The following is a 27352-nucleotide window of genomic DNA, read 5'->3' as shown; positions in this document are numbered from 1 at the left end:
AAAACATCTCAAGGACATGTGCCACCTTTCTGTTTGTGAAGTACTGCTGACTCATTGTGATCTTTAGCAGTGCTCTAAAAATATTGTGGTGACTTTGCATGCTTAATTGAAATCGAGTGTGTAGAAGTTATAGCCATTTATTCATCCTTTTACCTTTGGAATATTTAGATACACACGCTATATCCAAAACCCTAAGTAGTTGTGGGAGAGGCTAGGATGAATATGATATCTTTGCCTTCAGAGAGGTTACAGAAATCTAAAATTGGGACATAAGTTGCAATTGCATTTGCAGTGTATTGGATGAGTTACAGTTGACTAAAGAAATTTTATGTTATTCACTATGTTCTTACAGGTAGATTTGTATCTTGGGGGGGAAGTTTTCTAATGGTTAAAAATTTGTTCTTTTTGCTTTTAAAATGTCCTGAGCACTTAATACCTTTTCCAGAATTATTCATTGAGTTAGGAGAGACCCATTACATATAAGGATGTAAAAGCATATTTTATTTTTATCCTTTTTCTTGGTTTATGGAGCATTTATATACGTTACTAAATTTCTGCTCAGGTTAAAATATTGCACCTAACCCGTAGAGCCAGTGTAGCTAAGTAAGCTGAAGCATGATTTGATTTTCCAAGAGCTAATCATATTTGTGACTGCCCCTTGTTATCTTTGTACTTAAATTAAAAAAAAGTTCTTATCTATGAAAGGAGGGATAATATAATTAACTGAATTCCAGGACCCTTTTGAAGGATGAGGGCTAATGAGTTAGGACAAATGAGGGAAGAAAAGATTTAGGAAACAAGCAGTCCTTTTTTGGTATAGCACTTAGAGGGGCATTTTCTAGTCTCTTGGTCTTATGCTAGGAAGACAGTCAAATACATTTTGTTAGGAGATTGTAAGATAACTGCAAGTAATATCCACTACACACACGCATGCACATATTTACACATATTTGACTTTCATTATAAAATTGTAAGATACAGAAGTGATCTTGAAGCATAGTGGTATTGCCTCTAGATCCTCTTGACCTTGGAGCCAGTTAGGAAACTCAGCAGGGTTACGAGCCAGAGAGAAGTGGAGAAATAAGTTGAGTATTTTTAACCCCAGGATTAGATTCCTAGGGAACGTTGGCTTGCCTGTGTAGCTACCTAGGTGACCAGGATATATTCCCTCTTAAGCTGGTTATATTCTTTACCAGTTCTTTGAACTTTGGGCATCTTCAATTAAAAATTCCATTGATTCTTATACTCTGACTTAGTATGAGTGGAAAGATTCTTCTCTCCTGAAAGTCTTGATCAGTGGTAGTGAGAGAACTCTAGATTTTATAGTATCATTATTTTTAAAAAATTATGAGGAAGGGCTGGGCATAGTGGCACACACCTGTAATCCCAGCACTCGGGAGGCTGAGGCAGAAGGATTGCCACGAGTTCCAGGCCAGCCTGGGCTACATAGTGAGTTCAGGGCCAGCCTGACCTAAAAGAAGGAGACCCTGTCTCAGAAACAAAGCAAAACAATAACAACAACAACCCCCCCAAAAAAAAATTATAAGAAAGGGAGGTATTTTATTTTTGGAACATGGAAAACTTCAGGGATAGGCAAGTCTGGACAGAATTGCTATTAATACTATTGAGGACATCCTGGGCCATTCATTAGTTGCCTGGAGAGCTGGCCAGATAGATACTAGAGATGGGGAAAAGGATGAAGGAGGAAATGTGAGAAAATACCAAAGGCAGATTTTGTCCATTTGAAAATTTAGGTTTCTTTTCTCTCTTTTGCCTTGTATAGAATCTGAAGTGGATTAATAATGTTAGGGCAGTAGCTCATCTATGAGGTGAAAGTTTTTGTGGACTCATCTCTGAAGGACCTGACATTAATAGCATTTTATCTAAGAGAGCACATGTGTTCTGCACCCAAGTTGTTCATAAGTACAAAGTTTGGTCTGAGTTGTGTAACGTTATTAATGTACTGAACCCTATTCATAAAATAATTGACCTCTCCTTCAGAGCTGGCCTCTTCTCATTGTGGCAGTTCTGTTCCTTGGAACTTTTCCCTGGGTTGCTGCTTCAGTTCCGGGAATCTTGCACAGATACTGCTTTACACTCGGTCTGTAGAGATTTAGTTGTTGGTGTGGGTAGATGAGCACGGGCAACACTTAGCTGGACCCTTGCGCTGAGTTCTGGCATGCTCGCTGAGGGGCTCAGTGGACTTTCGACAGTTTAACCTGAGACTCAGTTTCCTCTTTTAAAAAATTGAAGTAATAGCTGCTTCATTTCCCTTACCATTTTGGAATATTAAATAAGAATTATCAACAAGTTTGACGAGTATAAAACATAATGTGAATGTTTACTTCTACTAGTAATACGTGGAAAAGAGCTTTTAAATTCTAGTGTTGGAATTTTTCTGAGTGATGTATTTACTGTATGCATGGAGAGTTTCATTGATACTTTTAATGAAAAGTAAGAAATTTTTATTTCTTGAGTAGTGAAATAAGGACTTAAAATTAAAATTATGCTTCTTTAGGTAAATTAGCTTTGAAGATTCCTTGGAAAAACCTTTATGGAGAAGCAGTTGTTGTGACTCTTGAGGGATTATACCTGCTTGTTGTCCCTGGAGCAAGTATGTTGTTTTAAGTTATCACAATTCAGTAACATCATAGTGATATTAAGTTGTTACCTGGGTTAAGTATCTAATATATTTAGTAAGATACAAATATATACACATTTGTAGCCATATTTGTATATAAAATATGTTGTTATTATAAAGAATAAATACAGTCTCATTATAAAGAATAAATACAGTCTTATTTTAAATTGAGTCTATTTTCTATGAGTAATTGTTTTGTATCTAAGCTTGTATTTTTTTGGTACTGGGGATCGAACTTGAGACCTTGTACTTGCGAGGCAGGCAGGAGAACCACTGAGCTAAATCCCCAGCCCCATCTAAGCTTTCTGTTGAGATGCATTAGGCAGATTTACTATTAGGGAATGAAATGAAATAAATTTTAAAAAGTGTACTGATGTGTAAATTTAAGGATTTCAAGATGGGAAAATTTATTTTGTAGTCTGTTTCATTGCTTCTAATTTTAAGTGAATGTTCTTTCAAAAATGTGTGTCAACATAGGTAAATTTTTAAGGAAATTATATTATTTTAATTTTAGTGAATTTTTTTGAAATATTGTAGTTTAAATATCTTTAGTTATTAATTTTTTCACTTGGAAGGACAGTGTGTTAAGAAAAATTTGGATGTTTTAGGGAAAAAATTACTTACAATAATTTCCCAAGCAGAGTACAAATACAAATTTTAGTTTTGTTTTGCTTATGAGTTTTTACCATATACATTATAGACCTTTAAGTATCAGCTATCCTATTATATATGCAGCTTTGACCTGGCTTTTTTACTTAATGTATGAAATTTTTATGTTTCATAGTTTTCATAGTATTAGTGACAATTTTGGAAGGCTGTACTTGTTCCACTGCGAACTGCCTACTGTTTTATTGCCATTACCGTGAACACTCTAAATACCCTCTTTCCCAAATCTTTTTACATATTCTTTTGCATTATTTCTTTAAGATACATCATCAGAAATGAGATTGTTGATGTTTATTCCTGAATTAATTTCTGAAAATCTTTTTATCCATGGACATTGGTATCAGGTGGCATTGGATATTAAATCATTTTTATAATTACTAAAAGTTTTATCACTAAGAGGTAGCAACTGCCAGTATTCTCAGATAATTTCTTTCTTCCTCTGTTTCTCTTTTTTATATATCTGTACAACTTTCTCTGTCCTTTCCTTTTATTCTCATCTTTCTTTTCTCCCTTCCTTTCTTGATATGTTTTATAAATCAGTAGGAATCACTATGTTTAAATATTTTGAGAAACTGGGGAATGCAAAAGTTGTTTTAAATTTAAAAAATAAATTATCACACAATTGTAATGAGCCTGAACTTTTCACATTTATTTATTGATTCCATTTCTTTTTGTGTGATTAACTACATATTTTTAGGTATTAAGTATGATCCTGAGAAAGAAGAAAAATCCTTGCAGGATATTAAACAGAAAGAGCTATCCCGAATTGAAGAAGCCCTTCAAAAAGCAGCAGAGAAGGGTAAATAAGTGTGTTTTAGATTATTTAAATAGACTTGTATTTTAGATGTATTTAATGTTCTCTAAATAGAATGCTTTCCTAGGCCTTCTTAAGCTGTAGTTCCAAAGAAAGAATCTTCATTTAAAATCATCTCAGAATGCTTATGTAAATATCTTAATGCTTCACACTTAGATCAGATTGCCTTTTTCTTGTGATTGTCTTATCTCATTGCCAATTTGATTTTCTCACTTTAGTTCAATGTTTTTACTGTGTTACCTCAGAAAACTTTGCAAATTCTGTTTAAGTTTCTACAGGCCTCTTTGTTTTGACCAAATGTTAAAGAGTTTTTTTGTGTGCATTTTTACCTGTATATTTGTAACATGATGAGGATAACCATATTTCTGTAGTGAAACCACGTTTAGAAAGACATGCTGCTATAATTGTTGTTTCTGGCTATTTATCTTCATATTGTATAGGGTATTATTTTATTTCTTTCTTTCTTTTTTTTTTTGGTGCTGGGGATCGAACTCAGGTCCTTGCGCTTGCGCAGCAGGTGGCGAAACCACTGAGCTAAATCCCCGGCCCAGGATATTATTTTATTTTTTGAGACAGAGTCTTGCTAAGTCTTCCAGGCTGGGCTTGAACTCCATGATGATCCTCCTGCCTCAGCCTCTCTAGTACTGGAATTATAGGTGTGTGTCACCACACCTGGCTTGTATAGGATATGTTAAAAATTTTTATCCTTCAGGATTCAGCATTCAGGTGACTTACAATTGATTTTTGGTTTGTTGAGCAAGAAACAGTATAAGATGAAAACAGTCATCAATAGAATAATGAGTTGAAGGACTTTCCCAAACATCTAATTTTCTCTCTTTTAAGTCAAATCCTATCACGGTTGTTGATTGGGGTATAAAAATTAATATTCTGCATCATTTTATGTCATTGTTGGCTTTTGTCATTTGGTACATGTTTCTATGATGAAGGAAGATATTCTTTTCTTAAAAGGTAAGGCAGATATTAAGTTACAAATGACATAAATTTAGATGCAACAGGATTTCTTTTTTCAGCTTATGCTGCTGACTTATTAAATCAACAGAAAAATGTCTTAAAAATAGTGTGCTCAGCTGGATATGGTGGCACATTCCTGTAGTCCCAGCTACCCAGAAGGGTGAAGTGGAGGATGGTTTGAGCTTAGGAGTTTGCAGCCAGCCTGGGCAGTGGTGATACCCCCTCTCCAAAAAAAAAGGGTAAAAATAGCTCCTTCCTTAAAGTTCGTTATCAGTGATTGTAATTCTTTTAGTCATAAGTCAGTACACAGAGGTACTGATTCTTTTATAAAAAATTATTAATATGCTCAAATTACAGAGGCTACCATACTGAAGGTGGTGCAGATTAAGTATGTTTTCTTTTTTTTTTTTTTTCTTTTTGGTACCGGGGATTGAACTCGGGTCCTTGCGCTTGTGCAGCAGGTGGCGAAACCACTGAGCTAAATCCCCGGCCCATAAGTATGTTTTCTTAACACATATAATTACATATTCATCAGTAGGCATAGTGACATAATTGGGTAAATTGATAGAATGTATAATGATATAAAATATAATGATATTTCATATATAATATAATTATGTGAGGAATACATTTTCTTTTTTTGATAAAAGTAACTTGTGATTGCTTAAAAAGTATTTTAGTTTTTCCGGTGATCTGCACAAAAGGGATGCTACAATTTCATTGGTTTAGCAGCTAACAGTTTAATTACCAAATGTTAACTTGCTATACTTTTTTTATGGAGCAACTGTGAAATTTCACCTCCTGAGTCTTTAATGCTTAGCCCCACACTGATGTGTTTGGGTCTGGTGGAGACATTATTATGATTGGATTTATATGTAAAGGATGAACATTTGTCCTATTAGTTTTGTGTAAATAGGTCTATTAAGTCTATATAATTTGTAATAATTACATTGTAGCCTCTTGAATTATACAATTTAGGTTTCGTTGGGGTGAAATTGAAATAGAGAAAGTGAAACTTGGCTTTAATGTAGTATGTTAAATTTATCAAAAAATATTCTGAGTATAAGATGAATTCAGGAGTTAGGAAATATGCCGAGAAATTGTTTTTCCTTAACTGTTGAGAAACACATTTAGTTATCTTGACTGCATATAAATATTCTTTTATAGTTTTTATGGATGAGTCAGATCTTTATGTAATGTTTTTCATGTGAATAATGAAATCCGGCCCTTTACATACTTTACATTTTACCATCATTGATAATTATTACTTAATTATACATTTTTCAAACATTTTTCTACTACTTTCTTGATTTTAAAGTGTGAAAGCACCACTGCACCAGTATAGGGATTCAGAGGGTAAGGAGAATAAGAGGCAATTCAGCCTCGAGCAGCAGATGATAATGAAAACAAAACTTCTCATGTTAATCTGCTCTAAAAAGTGTTTTTTTCTTAAATTTGTTTGCTAAAATAGAGTGTTGCTCGCTCTCCTGTAAAAAAAGTGAAATACAATTTTGATTTATAGAGAATTTGCTTCATTATAAAAATAATCTTTTTGTTATTTTTCTCCTCTTGTTTTACTGCAGTGAGTTTATATTCCTGGGAAGGGTATCACAAAATAAAAGGGAATATTAAATTCCTGGTAAGATTAAAAGATTCCTAAATGTTAGATTCTATTTTTGAAATGTTAATTTTGTCAAAGTAATATACATATATATATATATATATATATATGTATATGTGCTTAAACAGCTTTCCCAAAAAAGACTTAAGATAAAAAAATGGCAATTTGCTTTTCTACATTTTGCTCCTCTTCAGACCCACTCCTGCGAAGGAATCACAGTTTTAGCAATGTAAACATTTTGTTGTTGCATAACATTAATATGAGGCATTGTCTAGGACTTCTTGCTGTGATACAGGCTCAAGGAGTTTACATCTGTCACTATCTCCTTTCAACCCAGATTCCCTTCCTCTTTGTCTCATAATTTTGGCCAATTTTAGTTAATATTTACATTACTATGACAATACTATTATTCACTGCACAGGTCAAATGATGTATTATGGTCATGTTTCCTTCTGCAGTCATTTGTTTTTCTTGAATTGTAAATGCTTTTTTATTTGCTTAATTTTCTATATATACTTTTCATTTTTTTTGCATGTTACATGAAATTGGTCTGTTACATGAGCATGGGAATTATTTTCCAGTTGCCTTTACCCTTCTCTTGGTTCTCTCCACGTATACCTTTTTCTCTTGGAGTTTTCCCTTTGAACTGTTTTCTTTTTGTGGTACTGGGGATTGAACTCAAGGCTTTCTGTTAAGTAGGTATATGCTCTATCACTGAGCTACACCTCCAGCCTTGAACTGGTTTTTGTTTTGTTTTTTCAAAGCCCTTTATATACTTGTATTGCTGATATTGTTCTTCATTGCTCTTTTGTGTTTACTTAACTATATATCCTGGTTTCCTTGCTTTTTTTTTTTTCGTTTGCTTTCTCATACTCTATTTTTGCTGTTGTTGTTAGAGACATTTAGTAGCTTTTAATATAATTTTGAAAATTTTCAAGTCTGAATGTCTTATAGCCTTATTTATTTTGTCTGGGGATAGAACCTTAGTTTTAAAATCAGGATTGAAGGGTGCTTTTGAAAAGTCAGATGCCATTCTGCTCTACACTTTGTTGGAAACATAACAATTAGAAAATCCTTATGTCCTCTTACATTTGAATTGGACAGAAAGACCTTTGTATAAAGATAAGCGAATGTGTTGCATCCTGATGAAAAGATGGAGGAGTTACAGGAGTTCAGAATGCATATAACATGTTTAGCCAAAGAGATCAGGGCAGATAATGTCAGATTATTTATTTCAGCTAGATATGAAGAATGCAGAACAGATAAAAGGGATTCTAGATAGAGAGGACAGTGAAGGTGGAAAAGTATGTACTACCTATGGACAGCTGGGGAATTTCTTAGAGTATAGTCGGACATAAGATTGGAAAGCCAAATTTAGGGTAATTTAAAGAGATTTGAATGCCAATGATGATAGTGGTAATGATCGCTGGCATTGTTGAGTATTTACTGTTTGCCAGTCACTCTTCAAAATGCTTTATATGAATTAACTCATTTACTAGTTCCCACCCTATGATATAGGTGCTGTTACTCTTCTGTTTTATAGTTGAGAAAGCTGAAGATTAAATAATTTGTCCTAGATGACACAGTGAGAAAATGGTAGAGCTAGAATTTGAACCTAGTCTGATTCTAGATTCTGTATTCTTTTTTTTTGGTGCCAGGTGTCAAACTCGGGACCTTGTGCTTGTGAGGCAGGCACTAGAACCACTGAGCTAAATCCCTGGCCCCAGATTCTGTATTCTTAATAGTGAACTTTAATCTGTAGCCAGTGGGGGGAGCTAAATTTTCCTTTTTCTTTCTTTAAAAATCCAAGGAGATGGTTTTGCCGCCTGCTGTGCAAGCACAAGGACCCGAGTTCGATCTCCGGTACCAAAAAAAAAAAAATCCAAGGAGGAACTGATCAGACTTATTCAGACAGTGTCTAAAAGGAGCAGATTCTACCAGTGTAAAATGAGGGCATTTCAGCTGACTCTAAAATTAGTGTTGAATATTACTGTTTTGAAAATGGATAAAATGTCAGGCAAAAAGAGAAACCAAGGGCTGGGGATTTAGCTCAGTGGTTCCAGCACCTGCCTCGCAAGTGCAAAGTCCTGAGTTCGATCCCCGGTACCAAAAAAAAAAAGAGAAACCAAAGGAGTAGATTTTTTTTTTATTCCGTTTGAAAATTGATAAAATATTTCAGTGAGACATGAGCCATAATTAATATTTGCCTGCCTTGCTTAATTTATTACAATTTTGATTTAAGAATTTTATTTTAGTATTATGAAAATACAGTTTATATGTTGAAGAATGAAAAGGGTGTCACTCTGACTGTTTCTTCAGAAATAAATGGTTTTGGTGTCGTTGAATTTCACTTGTCCTGTTACATGTTTTCTAATTCTTTGAAAGCAAGTTTAGGTGTATTTAACATGTGAAATTAAAGGTGTCTTTTAAATGCTTTGCGTTTTGGTTATTGCTGCCATGCGGATACAGGCGCACATTCAGGGGAGTTCATATATGGCTTGGAAAACTTGATTTACAAGGACGTCAAGCCTGGTGGGTATGCATGGTTAATTATTCCCAACTATAAAAAATTATATTCTTATCCATGCTTGTGCTTAGAATGGAGTCCATTTGATGGCACACCATCCTTTTGAAAAATATGGAAATGTAATTCATGCTTTCCCCATTCCCATCATTTCCTTTTTCCTACCTTTTTTCAGCTATTTATTCATTCACTAAACATTTGATTATCATTTTGAGGCATGCATGATGCTTGGTGCCCAGTGTTCACGGGTAAACAGGCACAGTTCACTGTCCTTGGGAAACTCACAATTTGACCTGTTGATCACTGTGAAATTTGTACTGCCTTTGGGATTTTAAATTCTAGCACAGTAGTACAGTTGCTGAATTAAGTACTTCCTCTGTCCTATAGCAGTGGTTTTCAAGCTTATAAAAAGAAACAAAATGGATTTTTTGGGGGGGAAGCAGTACTTTATTTACAGCTTTGATAGGAAGTACCCTCTCAGTGTTTCTTCTGATGCCCTCCCTGATCTGTCCCACCTCTGTATTTCTTCTGGAGGCACCTCTAGAGTACTATTCTGTAGAGTACATTGATATTTGAAGCTTCACAGGGGCAGATTGAAGACTGTTTACTACAGTTCTTTCATACACAAGGAAAATTATCAAATACATAATAATTGTAATATAATTTGATTGCTTTTTATACTTTATACTCCAGGAATTTGGTATATTAACCACATTTAAAATTTGGTTTGATTAAATGGCAAGTGGGCCTTGATCTCAAATTTTAAAAAGCATTCTGCTGGAATTACTAATCCACTTAGAAACTTCTCTAACATGTAGGTTCATTATGACAGATGGAGGAAGAGTTTGCATGGCAGATTTATAGCATTAAGTGAAATCACTCGGAAAGCATTTTCCCTTGTAACAAATCTACCCCTTTAGTTGGCTGGCTATATTAACTTACCTTAGTTACTTTAATATAAAAGATAGCATGGAGATAGTCATGGCTCTTTGTCCAGTTTAGTAGGTTATGGTTTTCTGTAGACTGCCGTGCAGTATTTTGTGATCCTTCTAGGAGTGACCTCCCACTAACATAGAAATGAATTCCAGTGGCCCATTCAGGTATCTCACAAAATTGCTGGGTGCTATTACAGAAATCATTATAAAGGAACACCTAATTGATTAGGTTTTCTCCTTCTTTTTTAAGTTGCATTACCCTGGATAAAAAATGAGGTCCAGAATGTTGATGATTCTGAAAGAGAATAGTTAATTTTGTTGATGATACCATCATTTACTTACCTAGGAATTCATGTGTACTTCATGACTATTTCTTCTTTTCAGTTTCCAAATGTGTAATCTTTCCTCATTTGATGTCAGGTTTTGGTTTTTTTTTTAATTCTAGAACAGTGGTTCTTCAAAGTCAAAACTATTTTTGTAATAATGCTGACACATTGTTTGACTCGGCACCGAATCAAGCCTTTGCCCTATTGGAACAAATGCAGTGGTTTGCAAATTACTGGCTTCCTAGCATGATTCAAGGCAGGGAACCACATTGTGTTGGTCATTGCTGTGTTCTTCATCACCATGAATTTTCAGTATAAAACAAAATACCAGTTACTTAAACATTTCTTGAAGTAGGAAATTTTAAATTTTAATAAACTTCAACTCACTTCTTAATCACACGTCTCTTTAATGTCACGTGCAACAAAAGAGCAAGTATAAATAAAACAGGTGTGAAGAAAGTGTTCATGCAGTTGTTTGAATTATGGTTGACCTAGTTGTTTTTTTATGGAAAATCATTTTTACTTGAAAAAATAATTGACATTGTCATCAATGAGATTTGAGTGTATTGTACACTTCAGCAGAACAAAGTAACTGGCAGTATTTGTTGGCAATGATAAAATTTGAACTTCTGAGGAATATTTAGAGTTTTGAAAAGCTTACATTTGCTACCTTGAGCTTGACACTTTTGAAGTACTTAAAAGACTTTTGTGGTGAGACTGGTGGTGATAGTAACAAATGTGACTTTTAATATTAAATAAGGAAAAGACTCGACATTGGACAGGTTTGGACAGTCCAGTTAGGCAGCATTTCCATATGTATTACCAGTGAGTGATTAAAAATCATGGATGTTTAAAAGGTTCATTTAAAGTGCAAGGCAATCTAATTGATTTTAATTCTGGAGAAAAAGTCATTGATAAGGTTTTAGATTCTGTGAGACAACCACCTTTAATAAACTACCACTTGAATTTGAGTGTGGTATCCATAATTACCTGGAAAGGTCCTGAAAATATTTTTATCATATACGTCAGTCAGAACAACATTGAATTCAATCAGGCAGATATGTGAATCCAGCTTTTTTCGGAGCCAGATATTAAAAGGATTAGTAACTATGTGACTCTTCTCACTATAAATTTTTGTTTAGGAGTAGTTGTTTTTCTTAACTATTTGCTATCTGTGTAATCTACATATGTAATAGTTTATTATTTTTAAAGTGAATTAATAAAAATAAAAATTCTGAGTTTTAGGTTTTTAGCATAATAAATATCAATAGTTACAACCCTCAAGAAAAAAAAGCTCTTTCAAACCCTCATGTTTGAAGTGTGTTAAAGGATCCTGAGACAAAAATGTTTGAGAACTGCTTTAGAGCATGATTGAGAATAATAGATTTATTATTCATCAGATTAATTAGAAACTTTCTCTAAAGAACTATGCAGGACTCAGATATGAAACTGCTTGGAGAGGTATGATGTGTATCTAACATTGAGTTCAAAGACATAACATGGGGCTAGAACAAAATTGAAAGTACAGAGAGAACTCGTCAGGTATGAAGACAATCTGTACCTATCTCTGAAAGCTGTTCTAGCCAAGTAGAATGGTGTTTTTTTGGTACTGGGGATTGAACTCGGGACCTTGCACTTGCAAGGCAGGTGCCGGAACCACTGAGCTAAATCCCTGGCCCCAAGTAGAATGGTCTTCAGGGTAGCTTTCTTACTTGTTTCTTTTCAAATGGTATTTGAGAACTCAGTCTTTTTATTATTATTATTTTTTTTATTTTTTGTTTTTTGAGACAGGATCTCCCTATGTAGTTCAGGCTGGCCTTGAACTCACTATGTAGTCTAGGGTGGTCTTGAACTTGCAGTGATTCCCCTGCTTCAGCCTCCCAAGTGCTGGGATTACAGGTGTACACCACCATGCCCAGCGTGTATCTTTAATTTATGAATGAAACAGTGAAAAACTATCACTGTGGCTAGAAATATTATTATTAGTGCCACTCAGATTCTGTTATATATTTTGGTAAATATTTTCTTCTTGAAACTTGGGGTTTATTCCTGTAATCAGAATTCGGTTCTTAATTTTGTAACATAGCAATTTATAAATATCAAGAAAGAACAAAGCAGAAATTTCAAGCTAAATTTCAAATACATTCTCTCAAATGTATGTATGACATTGAGTTTATATATTTTGTTATAATGTTCATGTGTGGATTTTTTTGAATTCATTTTAACAGATAAGCAGTGCCCAAATCTTCTCCCTGTCCTAAGACAAGCAGACTGCCTGACGAAGCATCCTGCCTTGGGGATAGACTTGTGTAAACACTGTGAATACAGTGTAGTTGATGTTGGCTGGAATTCTGTGTGAGGCTTAGACCCCACTGGGACTTAGAAGAATTAAATACAGCTACACACAGGCAGTAGTGCTGGACCTGAGATTGTGAAGTCTCCTATAATTTTGTTAGTAGGGAGTTTCTGGAAGGCCAACCCAAGTTTAAGGAATGATATTTTAGGCATTAGACTTTGGAAAGATGGCTTATTTTGGAAATCACAAATATTTCTGTAGTTTCCAGTTCAAGGATGAGAGGCAGGAGATAGAAAGACAGGGAGGTAGGAGGTTGGATCACAAAGAGCCCTTTTTTGGTCTTGAAAACACAATTTAATTTTATCTAGTAGGCTATAGAGAGCCTTTAAGTCATTTTGAACAAGGGATTAACAGGCTGTGGTTAGTATTTCAGAAGAAATCAGTGTGGTCGTATAGAAGGACCTTTAGTAGGTGGTGAGGATGGAGACTGGAATGGAAACCATGCAGAGGCTGCCTCAAGGGTTTGGACTGGAGATGATGCTGAGCAGGCCACTGAATGCGAAGATTTGGAAGTTGAGCAAGGCAGGTGTTGGTTAATGCCAGAATTCACTGAGTCATTGCTAGGTAACAAAGGGCAAGGCTTAAAGGGGAATTTCAAAGGCTCTTCAATGTAAGGTTCAGTGAACATTTTATGTTACTCCTATATTCTTTGTATCTTAAACTCATTGGTTTTATTTGTGAGGCATATCATCTGGAGAAAGTCATTTGTTGGCATCTTGCCCACTCATTTCATTTGTGTTCCTGCCACACATTTGTGAAAACCTTTCTCTAAAAGTTTTATAGTGTCATTATTACATTTCCCATATTTTGGTAGTGTTGAAATTGAAGGGAAACTTTGCGAACTCATAAATAAATTGTATAAAGGGTGTTGCAAGTGGATATTTTATCTCATATTTGCATAATTGCACCTTTCAAGTTATTTTTTAGGTTAAGGAAGGCTATTCTTTATTAAAAATGTTATTGTAGATTAAAGAAGGTTTGTGAATTTGTGTTTGTATTGAAATAATTAGTTTAGAATGAGGTAAGGTGAATTGTACCAAAATTTGCTTTTAGGAAGAATTCTCTTATTTTCTTTTCTGTCCTCTTGTCTGCTAACTTGAATTTTATCCTTTTCTCACTAATATGCTTCCACTGAGAAGGACGTAAGCGTAAAAAGCACAAAAAACATTTTAAGAAACGTTTTAAAGGTCTTGATCGCTCAAAAGGTAGGTAAAAGTAGTTTTTATGCCATGTGTTGTTTATACACATTGCCATTTGATTCCTATTTTGGAAGGTAAAATGAATGTTAGATTATAATATAATTTCAAATATAAGTTTCAAGTTGGAAATGCACATTAAAATCTAAAACTACGTAAAAAAAAGTAAAGACGCTAGAATAGGAGTAATCCATGAGTAATGCCATAGCTCTCCTTCAGTCATGCATCATGAGGTACTGTGAGAATTGCATGTTTTGAGCTTGTATTTTCTGTTTTTTATAGATAAGCCAAAAGAACCCAAAAAGGATACATTTTTGGAAAAATTGGCAACTCAAGTAATAAAAAATGTACAAGTAAAAATCACAGACATTCACATTAAATATGAAGATGATGTAAGTAATTTCAGTTTATTTGGTTTAAGTTAGTAATTAAATGTATGTTGCATAATATTCTTGGTTGGTCTATATATCGTTCACCTGTACCCACTTGATTTATTTTTTATTCTTTGCAATACTGAAGATCAAACTCAGTTATTCTCCTACAGAACTACATCCTCAGCCCTTTCAAAATTTTTTTTAGAGAGAGATCTTGTTAAGTTGCCCAGGCAGGACTTGAACCTGTGATCCTCCTGCTTCAGCCTCCCTCAGTGCAGGAATTACAGGCATGTGCTGTTGTGTCTGACTCCTGTACCTAACTTGAATCTGAGATTAATAATGTTCTTATGTGTACACTGCCGTATCTTGTTTTCTGTATTAGGCTACTTTCATTGAGCGTCCACATATGTAAATATGACATAAAACCACCACATGTTGTCCTGTTTTTTAAAATATTGTTTCATGTATTAAGACTGATAACTTTAAGAAACTGATTTTCTTGTTATATTGACAGACAAATTAATTCCTAGAGGTGATTAAATAACCAGTGGTAATGGCAGTCCGCAGAAAGGGGACTAACATCACGGTCCTTTGAGTGTGGTGTCATTCCTTTTACCTTTCACCCAATGGAGTGAACCACCCGCAACCACGTACAATGTGCCACAATATACTTAGAAACCAAAAACTTCACTTTTGACTGAAAATTTAACATTAGTTGATTAAGAACTATTCAGCCAATTTAGTTAAAATGTAACAGGTATCTTGAATTGTATATGTGTCCCTTTGTTTAAAAGCTTGAGACAAACCAGGTGTGGTGGCCCACTCCAGTAATGCCAGCCACTTGGGAGGCTGAGGCGGGAAGATTTTAAGTTTGGGGTCAGTCTGGCCAACTTAGTGAAATTCTGTGTCCTGGTAAGATAAAAAAGGCTGGGGGTGTATTTCAGTGGTAGAGTGCTCTTGGGTTAGGAACCTCAAATTTTATTATTCACCCAGGAAAGTGGAAATCTTACTCTGTCTTTTCTAAAAATGAATTTGCATTCTTTTTTGTTCTGGATTTCCCTCAGGTTTGAATTGAATTAAAACAGTACTGACCATATTTGTATATTTTCCTTTCCTGATTAGTTCTCTATAGCTTAATACTTTATAAAACACAGTTGTAGCTTTTCAAAAAAGATCTCTATTTTACAACAACTTTATATTCTGAGTTTATGACGTTATTAAAGTGAATTTTGTTAACAAATGTCTTGCAAAATTCACTTCATAAAAAAGCTCACTTTTATAACAAACTCAGGAAAATAAAATGTACTCAGCTCATGAAAGTGAAAGATTTTTGTTAAAACGATGTAGAGAAATGGGAACCCTTATATACTGATGGTGTCAAAATAAGTTACTTGTTGGAAATGTATAAATGAAGACAAAATTCCCTAATGATAAGAAATGGACTTTTAGGAAAAATTGTACAAAGGCACATCATTTTAAAGGAATCAGATATGTGGGCTTGGAATTGGATATCTTAACTCAAAATAGAATATCCTCAAAGAGATGCCTCAGTTGTATGGTGGGTGATTGATCACTGCTGGTAAAAGTAAACAAAAAATTAAAAGTAGGATTACCATATGATCCAGCAGTCCCACTTCTGGATATATATTCAGAGGAATTAAAATCAGTACTTTGAAGAAATACCTGGAACCCATGTTATTGTGGCATTATTTGCATTAGCCATGATATGGAAACAGTGAATGGGTGAAGCAAATGTATATCTACACAGTGAAATACTGTTTAGCTGAGGGCGGAGGAAGTGATTCTGTCTTGTACAGCAGGATAGATGAAACTAGATGACATTATGTTACGTGAAGTAAGCCTGGCACCGAAGGACAACTACTGCATGATCTCCCTTACATGTGGAAATTGAAAAAGTTGAATTCGTAGTGAGTATAAAGCTGATTACCAGAGGTTGGATGCAGAAAGAGGAGAGGTTGGCCAAAGGCTACAAAGTTTCAGTGAAGAGGAAGAAGTTCTGGTGTTCTGTGGTACTGCATGATGATGATAGCTAGTAACAGTGTATTATTATTAATAATGTCTTTGAAAATTGCTGAGTGGGTTTTAAATATTCTTGTCACAAAGTGGTGGTAAACATGTGAAGGGTTAAATATATTAGTTACCCTGATTTGATCCTTCCACAGTATACATACATTTTTTGAAACATCACATTGTACTTCATAAATATATACATTGTCAATTTGAAAAATGACAGCAAAAAAACCCCTGACACATCACTGGATGAAAGCCTCAATTTGAATCCAAACTAAGCCTTTTACTGACCAAATACAATTAGAAAGATAGATTATTTCTCTCCTTTTAGTAAAAAAGAGATGCACAGGAATAGGATAAGTAACATCAGTTATTTAAATTGGTATCAGTGACAAAATGTTAAAAATACCTAAAAAGAAGAACATTAAAAAGCACAAAGAGCTCTTCTGTGTTCTTTCTTGATGTGATTACCTTATTGTAGCTAGAAAGCTATGAGAAATGCAGAGTATAAGAAGTGGGAAAAATAGCCTGACACGGTGGCACACTTGTGTAATCCCAGTACTTGGGAAACTGAGGCAGGAGGATTGCCATGAGTTTGAGAACAGCCTGGGCTACATAGTGAGTTCAAGGCCAGGTTGAACTACATAGCGAGACTTTGTCTCAGAAAACAAAACAAAACAAACAAAAAAAGTGGGAAAAATAGAACTTATTATAAACATGCCTACTGGCTAATTGCAGTAAAGTGTGGGTAGGGTAGTAGCGATTGTGGAGTTGTGTTTTATTGACATTCCTTCTGAAATAGCTGCAAATTATTTTGAGCTAGTTATGTGTAGGTGCAGAAAGATGAGTGTAGGGAAATAGGAAAATGTTTTGCTACAAATCATTATCTGTATTAATTAAAAATAAAGCTAATTGTGCTTTTCAACTGTACCAGAGCATGCGTGCATTCTTCTTGTCTGGGAAGGGTCCATATGACTGAACTCTGGGGTCTTGAATTACTTGGAATATTATACTTTTCCTCTGTCCTTTGCCTTGTTTCTGCTTGATGACTTTACAGTGTCTCAGGTAATGACACTGTGCATACTGTGAAATAGTCTAAACGCTTTGTGCAGCTATGACTTAGGTATTGCAGTTCAGAAATAAAAAGTTTAACATGAGTAGATTTTGGGTAAAAAGACTGAGGAAATTAAATACTAAGAATCTAGTTTTTCTTAACAAAGCTTTGTAGAAATGTCAAGAAAAGTAAAGGCATAAAGAGACAATCAGTGTTTCCAAGTGTGAAATTTTGAATGTTATAAGAATAATTTAGTGGCAGTGTTATCTAGTATCTTGTTTTATTTATCTTTGATGATACACATAAAAAGACTTTCCTTCTTAACCATTTAGAGAAATCTGTTTAGTCACTGGTTCCTGTGTCTTCTTAAATTAGGAAAAACATATTAGGGTCATGAAGTATTGTCCTTAGATCTGTGAATACTGCTAGCCATACTGCTGCCTTCTGTGCCTTTCTTTTCTTCCAGTCATTTGGGTTGTGACTTACCTGTAACCATGATTGCTTTCCTCTGCCACCTGTTGGAGTGGGGTTCCCTCTCACTTTCAGTACACTTTAATGTCCCTTTTCTTTGACAGGTCACTGATCCAGAGCGGCCGCTTTCATTTGGTGTTACCCTGGGAGAACTTAGTCTACTGGTAATGTTGCCTTAGTTAAGGTTTTAGTGGAACCTATAAAGTATTACTCTGAAACCATAAGCTGAATTGCCTAAAATCAACTATCTCTACAAATAGCTAATATGTTTTTTGCAGATGATCTTGCTACAGTTTTGTAGAAATTGAACATTTTTAGTGATGCTGTTATTACATTACATTCTCTCATTATTTTCATTTGTCTTACCACGAGTAAATCTAAATATGTTTCAGAATTAATTTAAAATATTAAATTTTAAAATTTAAAGATACAAGTGTATCTGAACATCAGACAATCTGAAAGGAATAAAAATTGTATCATAAATGTGCAAAAAGTGGAGTGGAAAATATATGTAGAGTTTAGTACTCATACTTGATACAGATAAATGGATTTTCTAAATAGCTTGTACATGTGTATATGCTTATGTGCATCTGTTACATTGGGAGATATATAATATAATTAATTTTGATTAGTTATTTTATAAATCAGTTTGTTTCTTTGTTAAAGAATACAGAGATGTATATTACAGGCTGGGTTTTGTTTTTTCTGTTTAGGGCAACTAAATGGTAGGAAACATTTGTGGGGGGCATATAAGTGAAGAAAAATAGCTACACTAGGGTTTTTTTTTTTGGTACCGGGGATTGAACTCCAGTCCTTGAGCTTGTGAGGCAGGTGCAGTGCCACTGAGCTAAATCCCCGGCCCAACACTAGGGTTTTCTATAGAGAAAAAGATATGGTACATACATTTAAAATGAACAATAAATTATACTGGGGAATCTTTGTCTTATTGTTGGCTCTATTGAGAGGACCTCAGGGGAAGAGGAAGAAATGTGGACAGGTGGTTATTGGCAGAGAAACAGAAAGACATAGTTATGGAGAAATAGAGATGTGTATGTGTACGGAATTGAAGAAGGAAGCCAAAACAATGCAGAGAGCTGGAGAAACCAAGCAAAGGGAGTTGGAAGTTAGTGTATATACACAGGCTTTATGTGTAATCCTGTTTCCAAAATGTATTTGAAGTAGCTTTTGATAAAAATGTATACACTAACATTTTAAGAGATCAAAATCCAAGTTCTGAAGGGTAGAGAGATAATTGTTCCAGAAAACTCAGACCAACTTTGAGCTCCTAATAGACCAAAAAAAAAAAAAAAAAAATACGGAAGAGTCATGTACTTCCTATCCTGGTAAGAGGGATACTAGACCATAAGAAAGTGTAGTTTCCTTGGCGAGTGCTGTTTGAGCCTCTGTATTTTTTAGACTCTGTACTGTTTTACTTACCTGTATTACTCTCTCGGTCTGCCTGGTGGTTCTACTTAAGTTGGAATGCACTTATTTGCGATACTACCTTGTCTTTTTAATTCTCATTCTCTCTTTTTTTTTTTTTTACTTTCTGTGTGGAATTTATCATTTTCTTTTTCTTTTTTTTTTTTTTGGTACCGGGGATTGAACTTGGGTCTTTGGATTGCATAACAGGCGGCGAAACCACTGAGCTAAATCCCCGGCCCTTTTTCTTTCTTTTTTTTTGGTTTTCTTTCCCGTATTGGGCATTGTGCATGCTGGGCGTATACACTACCAGTGAGCTGCATTTTAGTCCCATTCTCTTGTTTATATTCCCCATTACATTTTATCAAAGACCTGTAACACTTTGTTATACTGATTATCATGTTGATCTCTATCTAAACTATACTTATTCACTGATAGAGTAGTAACTACCTTCTAGTATTTTTGTGATCATTAAGTAGGAGTTTGTGTAAAGCACTTGGCACATTGTCTGACTCAATTATTTCCTGCTTTAGTTTCTACGGTGGCTATTATAATTTTTTTTTTTTTTTGGTACTGGGAATCAAACTCGGGACCTTGTGCTCGCTTGCGAGGCAGGTGCTGGAACCACTGAGCTAAATCGCCGACCCTACAGTGGCTGATATAACAACAGTCATAGCAGACCTCTTACCTCTTTTGTATCTATACCGTTCCTTTTCCTATCTTTTCAAATACAATCTAACCTTTGAATCTACTCTTCCCATGTCTGATCAGGTTCTCATTGTCCTCAGAAACCTTTTCTCCCTCCCTAGCATCCCTATCTTTCTTCTTTATGTCCGTCTCCCTCTTCTAAATCTTCACCCCACCAAACCATTTAAACACATTCATGCCTCCTCTGTACAACAAATTTAAAAAGCCTCTCTTTAATGTCCCCAATCCCTCTCACGCCCTGAAACTACTGCCTTCCCTGTCTCTTTTTCTCAACCAGCCTTCTCGAGAGTTTTCTACCTGTGCTCTCCTCCATTCCCAATCTTCCACTTGCTGCCCCATGTTCTTATCCTTAGCAAGTTCATCAGTAATACCCTGGCTGTTTAATAGTCTTAGAACTTGGCATTGTTCCCCATGCCGTCCTTCAGGGAACATGGCCTTGCTGTCATTTCCATACTCTTCTGGTTTACTTCCTACGTTACAGTAATTACTGTTTTTTAAAAGCATGTGTCTCTTCTTCAGTAGAGTACAGGCTGGCTCTCTGTTTCTGTTTATACCCAGTTCTTTCTACCATTCACTCATTAGCTCAGTAATTTTCTAAATGAATGAACTCAAGTTGTATTTTTTTCGCTGTTCTTTCGATTTTGTCATGCAAATATGTAAAGCATCAAGTAACATTAGCCAACAGTAGCTAGATGTCTTTTCATTATATATTAGTTTGTTCCTACTGGTAGATACTAAAACGCTGTTGTATGATACACACACTACATTTCACAGTTATTTTCCTATTTCTTTTAGACTACAAATGAGCAATGGACCCCGTGCATATTAAATGAAGCAGAAAAAATTATATACAAGGTATTGTATTATTGTTATTAGAGTAAAGTTTTTTTGTTAGTTTCCTAGGTGCAAGCACTTAATGTATTTTCTTGAAGAAACAGTGAAACAGAATTGCTGTTGGTGTGAATTGAAAGTCCAAGGTCTAGTACTGGCTCTGCTTCTTACTGTGTGACTCTGAAGTTTAGGTTCTTCACTTGTCAAGTGAAGAAACGGGATGAAATATTTTCCAGATGGTATTTTATGAAGCATTAGAGATACTATTAGAGATATTATTATTAGGTTTTGTAGAAAAAATATTCTCTGGTCAAGTAAGCCTACTGATTTAAGTAGTAAGATCTCTTTAAACAGGTATGTTTCATTTCCCTGTATGCTACAAGACTCCATGATACTTTAAATATGCTAATAAATGTAGTGAATCGCCTACAGAGATGTTTCCTTAGTGTTAGCTTTCCTCACTTTGTTGGTCATAGGATGCTCTCCTGCCATCCTTCCCTCCTTTTCCCTGGAAACAGCTATTGGTATCTGCCAGAGGGATTGTTTCTTCTGTATCCACCAAAACGTTTACTGGATCTGTTAAATGCTAATTCCCATTCAGTTTAATAATTGAATGAATGAATCTTCTGGAAATTGTGTTCCTGGACATAACAATTTAGCAAATGCTAAACTTAATAATAGAGTCTGTGAATATATTTTCCTTTAAATTTACATTAACTTACTTCCTTTAAAAGTTCAAAATGGCAGTTGGGTAACCTTGGAGTAGTGAACACGAGACTAATCTTTTACCATAGTATTGGTTTAATCCTTCCTATTTGTTCATTGCTTGACCTCTTTCCTTCTTCTTTTATAGCTTATACGACTTGACAGTCTCAGTGCTTACTGGAATGTAAACTGCCACCTGTCCTACCAGGGATTCCGGGAACAGATCTTGGTAATTTCAGAAGAGCCAGCTCCATTCCTTAAATATGTTTTATGACAGAGGCCCTTAATGAGGACAGGCCATAGTCCTTTGTTTAACTTGTATGTCACTAAATTTGAAAATTTTGTTTTGGAAATTTTTACATCTTTAAAACACTTTTTGAGTTGAACGTTTTTGTGAAATTACTCACTAGACAGTGACATAAAAACCTATGAAAGTTAAAACTTCATGTCTGCTTTTTTATACTCATTTTGATGGGATCTTGTTACATTATAGTATTTTATTTGACAATGATTATGAGTATTGTAAAGAAAAATAATACCTTTCAGATGCAAAGTATGTGTCTTTGCAAAGGTTTTAAGCATTTGTGATGATGATTGCCTGATTAGTGGAAGATTAATTGAACTTGATATATCTAGTATTTTGAATTTTAGCCGTTTTAGTGGGTTATAGCAGTATTATCATTTTGGTTTTAGTTTATATTTCCCTGTAGAGTCAAGATGTTTGTACATCTTTTCATGTGTTTATTTTCCCTATGGAATTTGTATGTGCTAATGTTGTGCTAATTTATATTCTAATGTGCTAAGCCACACTTAGTGATGTTGATTTACTTTAAGAAGAAAGGAGGAACAGTTGAATTTTCTGAATTGGATAAATCTTAATATTCTGTCTCTTATTTCTTAGAAAGATACTGTGATAAAATTTATCAATTGAGTTTTTTGTTAGTATACTGCTTCTTAATGTAATTTATTTAAAATTCTTGAAAAATACACTTAGAAAAATAAAAAAACAAATCATGGATTGGGAGAAACTATTTGTGTGACATATTCAACAAAAGACCTATACCTAAAATATGTAAAGAATTCTTGTAACAAACTGTCCATCAAGAAAATAGGGAAGAGATTTGAACAAACACATCACCAAAGAAATTCCCTAGGGCAAACATACATGTGAAAAGATGTAGAAACATCTTGAGTCTGTAGGGAAATACAAACAAACAAAAATGAGATATGCTGCAATACAGTGGAATTCTAATATGTAGCTGGTGAGAATGCCAAATTTGTAAAATCACTTTGTAAAATAGTCTGGCAGTTTCTTGTAACCAGTATTAAACTGAGCATTTGTCCTCCTAAGTATTTATCCACGAGAACAGAGAATTATATCCACATAAAAACTTACAGTCAGATGTTCAGGGTAGCTTTCCTTCTAAGACTACAAACTGTAAACAACCCCAATGTCTATCAGTAGGTGAGTAGATAAATTGTGTTACATCCATTTAAAGGGGAAAAATTATGAATACAATAATATAGATCAGTGTTAAAATAATTACACCGATTGAAAGAAGCCATACCACTCTTCTAAAAAAAGCACACAGAATGCAAATAATCTATAGAACAAAAAGTAAATCAGTGGTTGCCTGGAAGACAGTGGTGGGGAGGGACTGGGGCTTATAAAGGGACGAAAAGAAACTTGGGATGATAGGTACATTCATTACCTGTATCGCAATGATAATTTCATGAATATACTTACATGTCAAAATGGATCAGATTATACACTTTAAATATGTGTAGTGTATTGTTGTGCCTTATATATACCTCAATAAAACTAGAAAAATAAAGTAAACTAAAACAAAAGGATCTGTGACAAAGTGAAAAAAATGACCTAAAGTGTGGTGTGGTTCAGGAGTTTTATTTCTGGGTATACATCCAAAATGACTGAAAGGAGTCAAACATATTTGTACACCAGTGTTCATAAAAGCAAATAATTCACCTTTGACTAGCAATTAGTAGAAGTATCTGTATATATAGGTTTCTTTTGGAGTCAGAGAGAGCAGGCATGATGGCACACGCCTGTAATCCCAGCACTTGGCTGAGGCCAGAGGGTCACTGAGTGTGAGGCCAGCCTGGGGCTACATAGTGAGCTCAAGTCCAGCTTGAACGACATAGTGAGAGCCTGTCTAAAAAAGAAAAAAAGAGAAACACAATACAATAATGTTTGTAGATATTTAGTATTTAAAAAAATTATCAGCTTCTGTATCTTTAGTATGCTAAAAAAAATAGCTATAAATAATACTCAGTGTATTTTTCCTATGGACTAAAAGTTACAAAGAGAGGAATAAAAATATTGATGTATGAACCAAATTGTTTTTTTGTATATGTAGCTGGAATGTGCTTGCAGTTTCTTTTTCTCATAAAATTTAAATGTTTCTTTAGGATCAACTGAAAAATGAAATACTTACAAGTAGAAAGAGACCCCCAAACCATCAATACAGTAAGTACTAGTAAGTTTATTTCATGTTATAGGAAGAAACTTGTAATAGAATATTTTTCTGTACTTCTCTGATGAAGTTACTTGGATAAAAAGAGCACAGTAATGTTATACCTTAGTTTCATTGATTGAGCACGTTTGCTTGCGAGTAGATCATAGAGCATCCCTGCTGGAGAAACAGAGAGGAGGGCCATGAAGCTGTCTGCTCCTTCTAGCCAACCTCCTTTGGCCTCCGTATTTTCTTTGTACTTTGTTGTTGTATTCATTCTAGGACTTAGGTTTTCTTTTTCTTTCTTTTTTAAATAACCCAATATGTGAAATCTTGGTATTAAGCACTCCTCTATGCTGCTATTACTCTCTCAGGGTAAACCAGCCGCTCTTCAAATTTTTATTTTTATTTTTTGGTACCGAGGATCGAACTTGTTACCTCACGCTTGCAAGGCACACAGTGAAACCACTGAGCTAAATCCCCAGCCCACTCTTGACATTTTTAAAGTGAGCTTTTCTATAGTTTTTCACTGCCTCATTTTATTTTAAAAATAGGTCGCTAAGAAAACTGTCTATCCCATCTGTTTTCTCCATTTCAGTTTTATTCTAAAGAAGCTATTGGTTTTCTTTTAGTTACTGTATCACTTTGTAATTGTCCTCAGCTTTGTATCGTGTTCTTCAGTATTCTGCATCAGTCTGGTTTACTTCTGTTTTCTTCCTCCTGTTCTTTTGCTGTTGGATGATACTTGTCATTTTCTGTTACACTCATCATCTCCTCTACTTAATTATGATAGTTTTCAAGTGCTACTTGTTTGTGAAAACATTTAGTTTTATTGATGAATGAACTAATGCAGAAACACTACAACTTCATTCTTAGTGCTTTTCCATTTATGCATAACTTACAGATAAGTTAAAAATTTTTATAATTTTATGCAAATTATTAAGTATCATAACATATAGTTAAAATAATATTCACAGTAAAAATTTATCACCTTGCTTTGCCTTGTCATCTTCCCTAATACACATTTTTTCTCAGCCTCAAAATTATATTATTTAGTTTATTGTAAATAATGTGTGTCATAATGATTTTAAAAATCATAAAGTGGTGATCATTTTTTAGGGTTGGTTTTATTTATGATTCTGTTCCTAAATTATAGCAAGGATTAAATAAGAAAAATTAATTATTTTATTTTCTTTTAATTAGTATTTTTAATGAAAAATAAAATTATTAAATGTACAAGGGACAAGAAACCTAATTTTATACAGACTATGAATAGCTAAAGGTAGATTGTGTTTTGTATGTTTCTTACCTAGAAGTAAAGGACTCCAGTCTGATTATTGGTAGTATGAAGAGAATAGTTACTTTATATACTTTTTGGTAGTGATTTTGTTTTGTATATATTTGATCACTTTCAGAGTAATAATGTTCTCATAATTATTTACATTGTTCATATATAATACCTTATGTCTTCCCATATGATGTCAGTTTTCCAGCCAATATCAGCCTCTGCAAAACTCTACATGAATCCTTATGCAGAAGCAGAACTCAAAACACCCAAACTAGATTGGAACATAGAAGTGCAGAATATTGCCATTGAGCTGACCAAGCCTCAGGTAAGATGCAAGGGGGCATTCGTAGCTTTATTTAGACTTGAATCTTGGCTACTTTTGTCTTTTCTGATTATTCCTTTGTGAAGTCTGGTAGTTCTTTTCATTTGTTATATGGAAATTTGACTTTTCAAGTAATCTTTTTTTGGAGAAAGAAAATGAATTTCAAGTTTAATAATTATTTTTTTCATTTCATCAGTTCCCCACAGAGTTGATTTTAAATGATGGAGAATCTTATCAAACTATAGTGAACAATATTATTTCCATTTAGTTAAGGTTTTTTGGTGAGGAATTTTAATGTGGTTTTCCCTCCCCTAGTTTTTAACAGTAGATCTTTATATTAAATATTGTTTCTTTATTTTTTAAAACAGCTATCTTGGCAGCTTTTTTCCTCCGTTTGTTTCCCTTGCATAGTTGTATGCTCAGCTTGAGTTGCAGATCTGGAGACTTGGATGTGAAAGGTGGTCAGGAGATTTTAGCTCAGTGCTGAGAAGTTACTATAAGTCATTTTTGTAATGTTAGATTTTCTGGTAGCAACATTAGGAAAGTAAAAAGATGAAATTAACCTTATAACCTATTTTATTTGACCTAATATTTCCAAAATCTTATCATTTCACCATGAAATCAACATAAAAAATTATAATGAAATATTTTACATCCTTTCCCTCCCCCTTCACTCTTTGAAATATGGAATATATGTTTACTTAAATTACATTGAAGTTTAGACTAAACTCAAGTGCGGATAGTCACATTGTAGGTAACTCTTGAATTGCTTTAAGAAAATCAAGGAGGAAGCTAGACTTGCTCTTTCTCTGTCTTGGCTGCATTCATGTTAGCTCTGTGTGTATGTCCCGCCATTTGAGGTGTTTATCAGGTCCACAGAGTTGCTGTAGTGATGGTAAGATTAAATAGTTTTATCCTGTTTAGTTACACAGTGGTTTCCTGGGTCAGTTTGAAAATTAACTCACAGATAGCTGCTAGTGAAGGTATGATCCACAAGAAATGCAAATAGTTTTAGAAATAAAGTATTTCAGAAATAAGTGGAAATAAGTAGTTAAAAATAAGTAGGAATAAGTAGTTCAGGGAGGTTGGAGTCTTATTAGAGAGAAAAATACAATAAAATTTGATTTTTATTGAAAAAGTGTGCAATATAATAAGCCTAATTTTTTGTTTTGTTTTAATAGTACTTAAGTATGATTGACCTTTTGGAGTCAGTGGATTATATGGTTAGAAATGCCCCTTATAGGAAATACAAACCTAATTTACCACTTCACACCAATTGTAGACAATGGTAAGTTTAACCTTGCTTTTTTATTTTATGAGAAACATATAAAGTCATACAGTTAGGGACTGTCAGAATTAAGAGACCTTTAAGCCATGTAGTGCAGCCACTTAGAAAAAAATAGCCCCTCCTCCCCAAAAAAGCCAAGGAGGGACATCTTTTAGATGGCTATGGTACTTTTTCTCATAAGCACATACTCTTGTGTTCTTGCACCTACAGTCCCAAATTTTAAACTTAATATTTAAGATTTTTAACATTTTAAAAAACCCTTATTGCTCTTCCGTCACCTACGTGGATTTAATGTTATAACCATATTGGAATACAGTCATGTGTTGCTTAACT

At 34.3% G+C, this 27352-nt stretch overlaps 1 protein-coding gene across 4 annotated transcripts in view; it reads left to right on the top strand.

Annotated features, from left to right (window-relative positions):
- Positions 1-27352, top strand: part of Vps13c (vacuolar protein sorting 13 homolog C) — a 153378-nt gene that overhangs the window by 11765 nt on the left and 114261 nt on the right. For 2 of the 4 annotated variants that reach the window (XM_004855709.4, XM_004855711.4), the window contains exons 4-14: positions 2519-2614; positions 4005-4106; positions 9184-9246; positions 13995-14060; positions 14334-14443; positions 18086-18145; positions 20907-20966; positions 21796-21876; positions 24078-24135; positions 25607-25734; positions 26913-27019. In XM_004855709.4, the coding sequence (XP_004855766.2) occupies positions 2519-2614; positions 4005-4106; positions 9184-9246; positions 13995-14060; positions 14334-14443; positions 18086-18145; positions 20907-20966; positions 21796-21876; positions 24078-24135; positions 25607-25734; positions 26913-27019 (931 nt within the window). The remainder of the gene's footprint in view (positions 1-2518; positions 2615-4004; positions 4107-9183; positions 9247-13994; positions 14061-14333; positions 14444-18085; positions 18146-20906; positions 20967-21795; positions 21877-24077; positions 24136-25606; positions 25735-26912; positions 27020-27352) is intronic. The other 2 variants (XM_004855710.4, XM_004855712.4) reach the window with 1 other exon arrangement.

This window comes from Heterocephalus glaber, unplaced genomic scaffold (assembly GCF_053883595.1).
Source record: "Heterocephalus glaber isolate CG9 unplaced genomic scaffold, H.glaber_assembly_v1.0 deba00001689, whole genome shotgun sequence".
NCBI classification, from domain to species: Eukaryota; Metazoa; Chordata; class Mammalia; order Rodentia; family Bathyergidae; genus Heterocephalus; species Heterocephalus glaber.
Note: the sequence above shows the minus strand (reverse complement) of the source record. Positions and strands in the feature narration are given on the sequence as shown.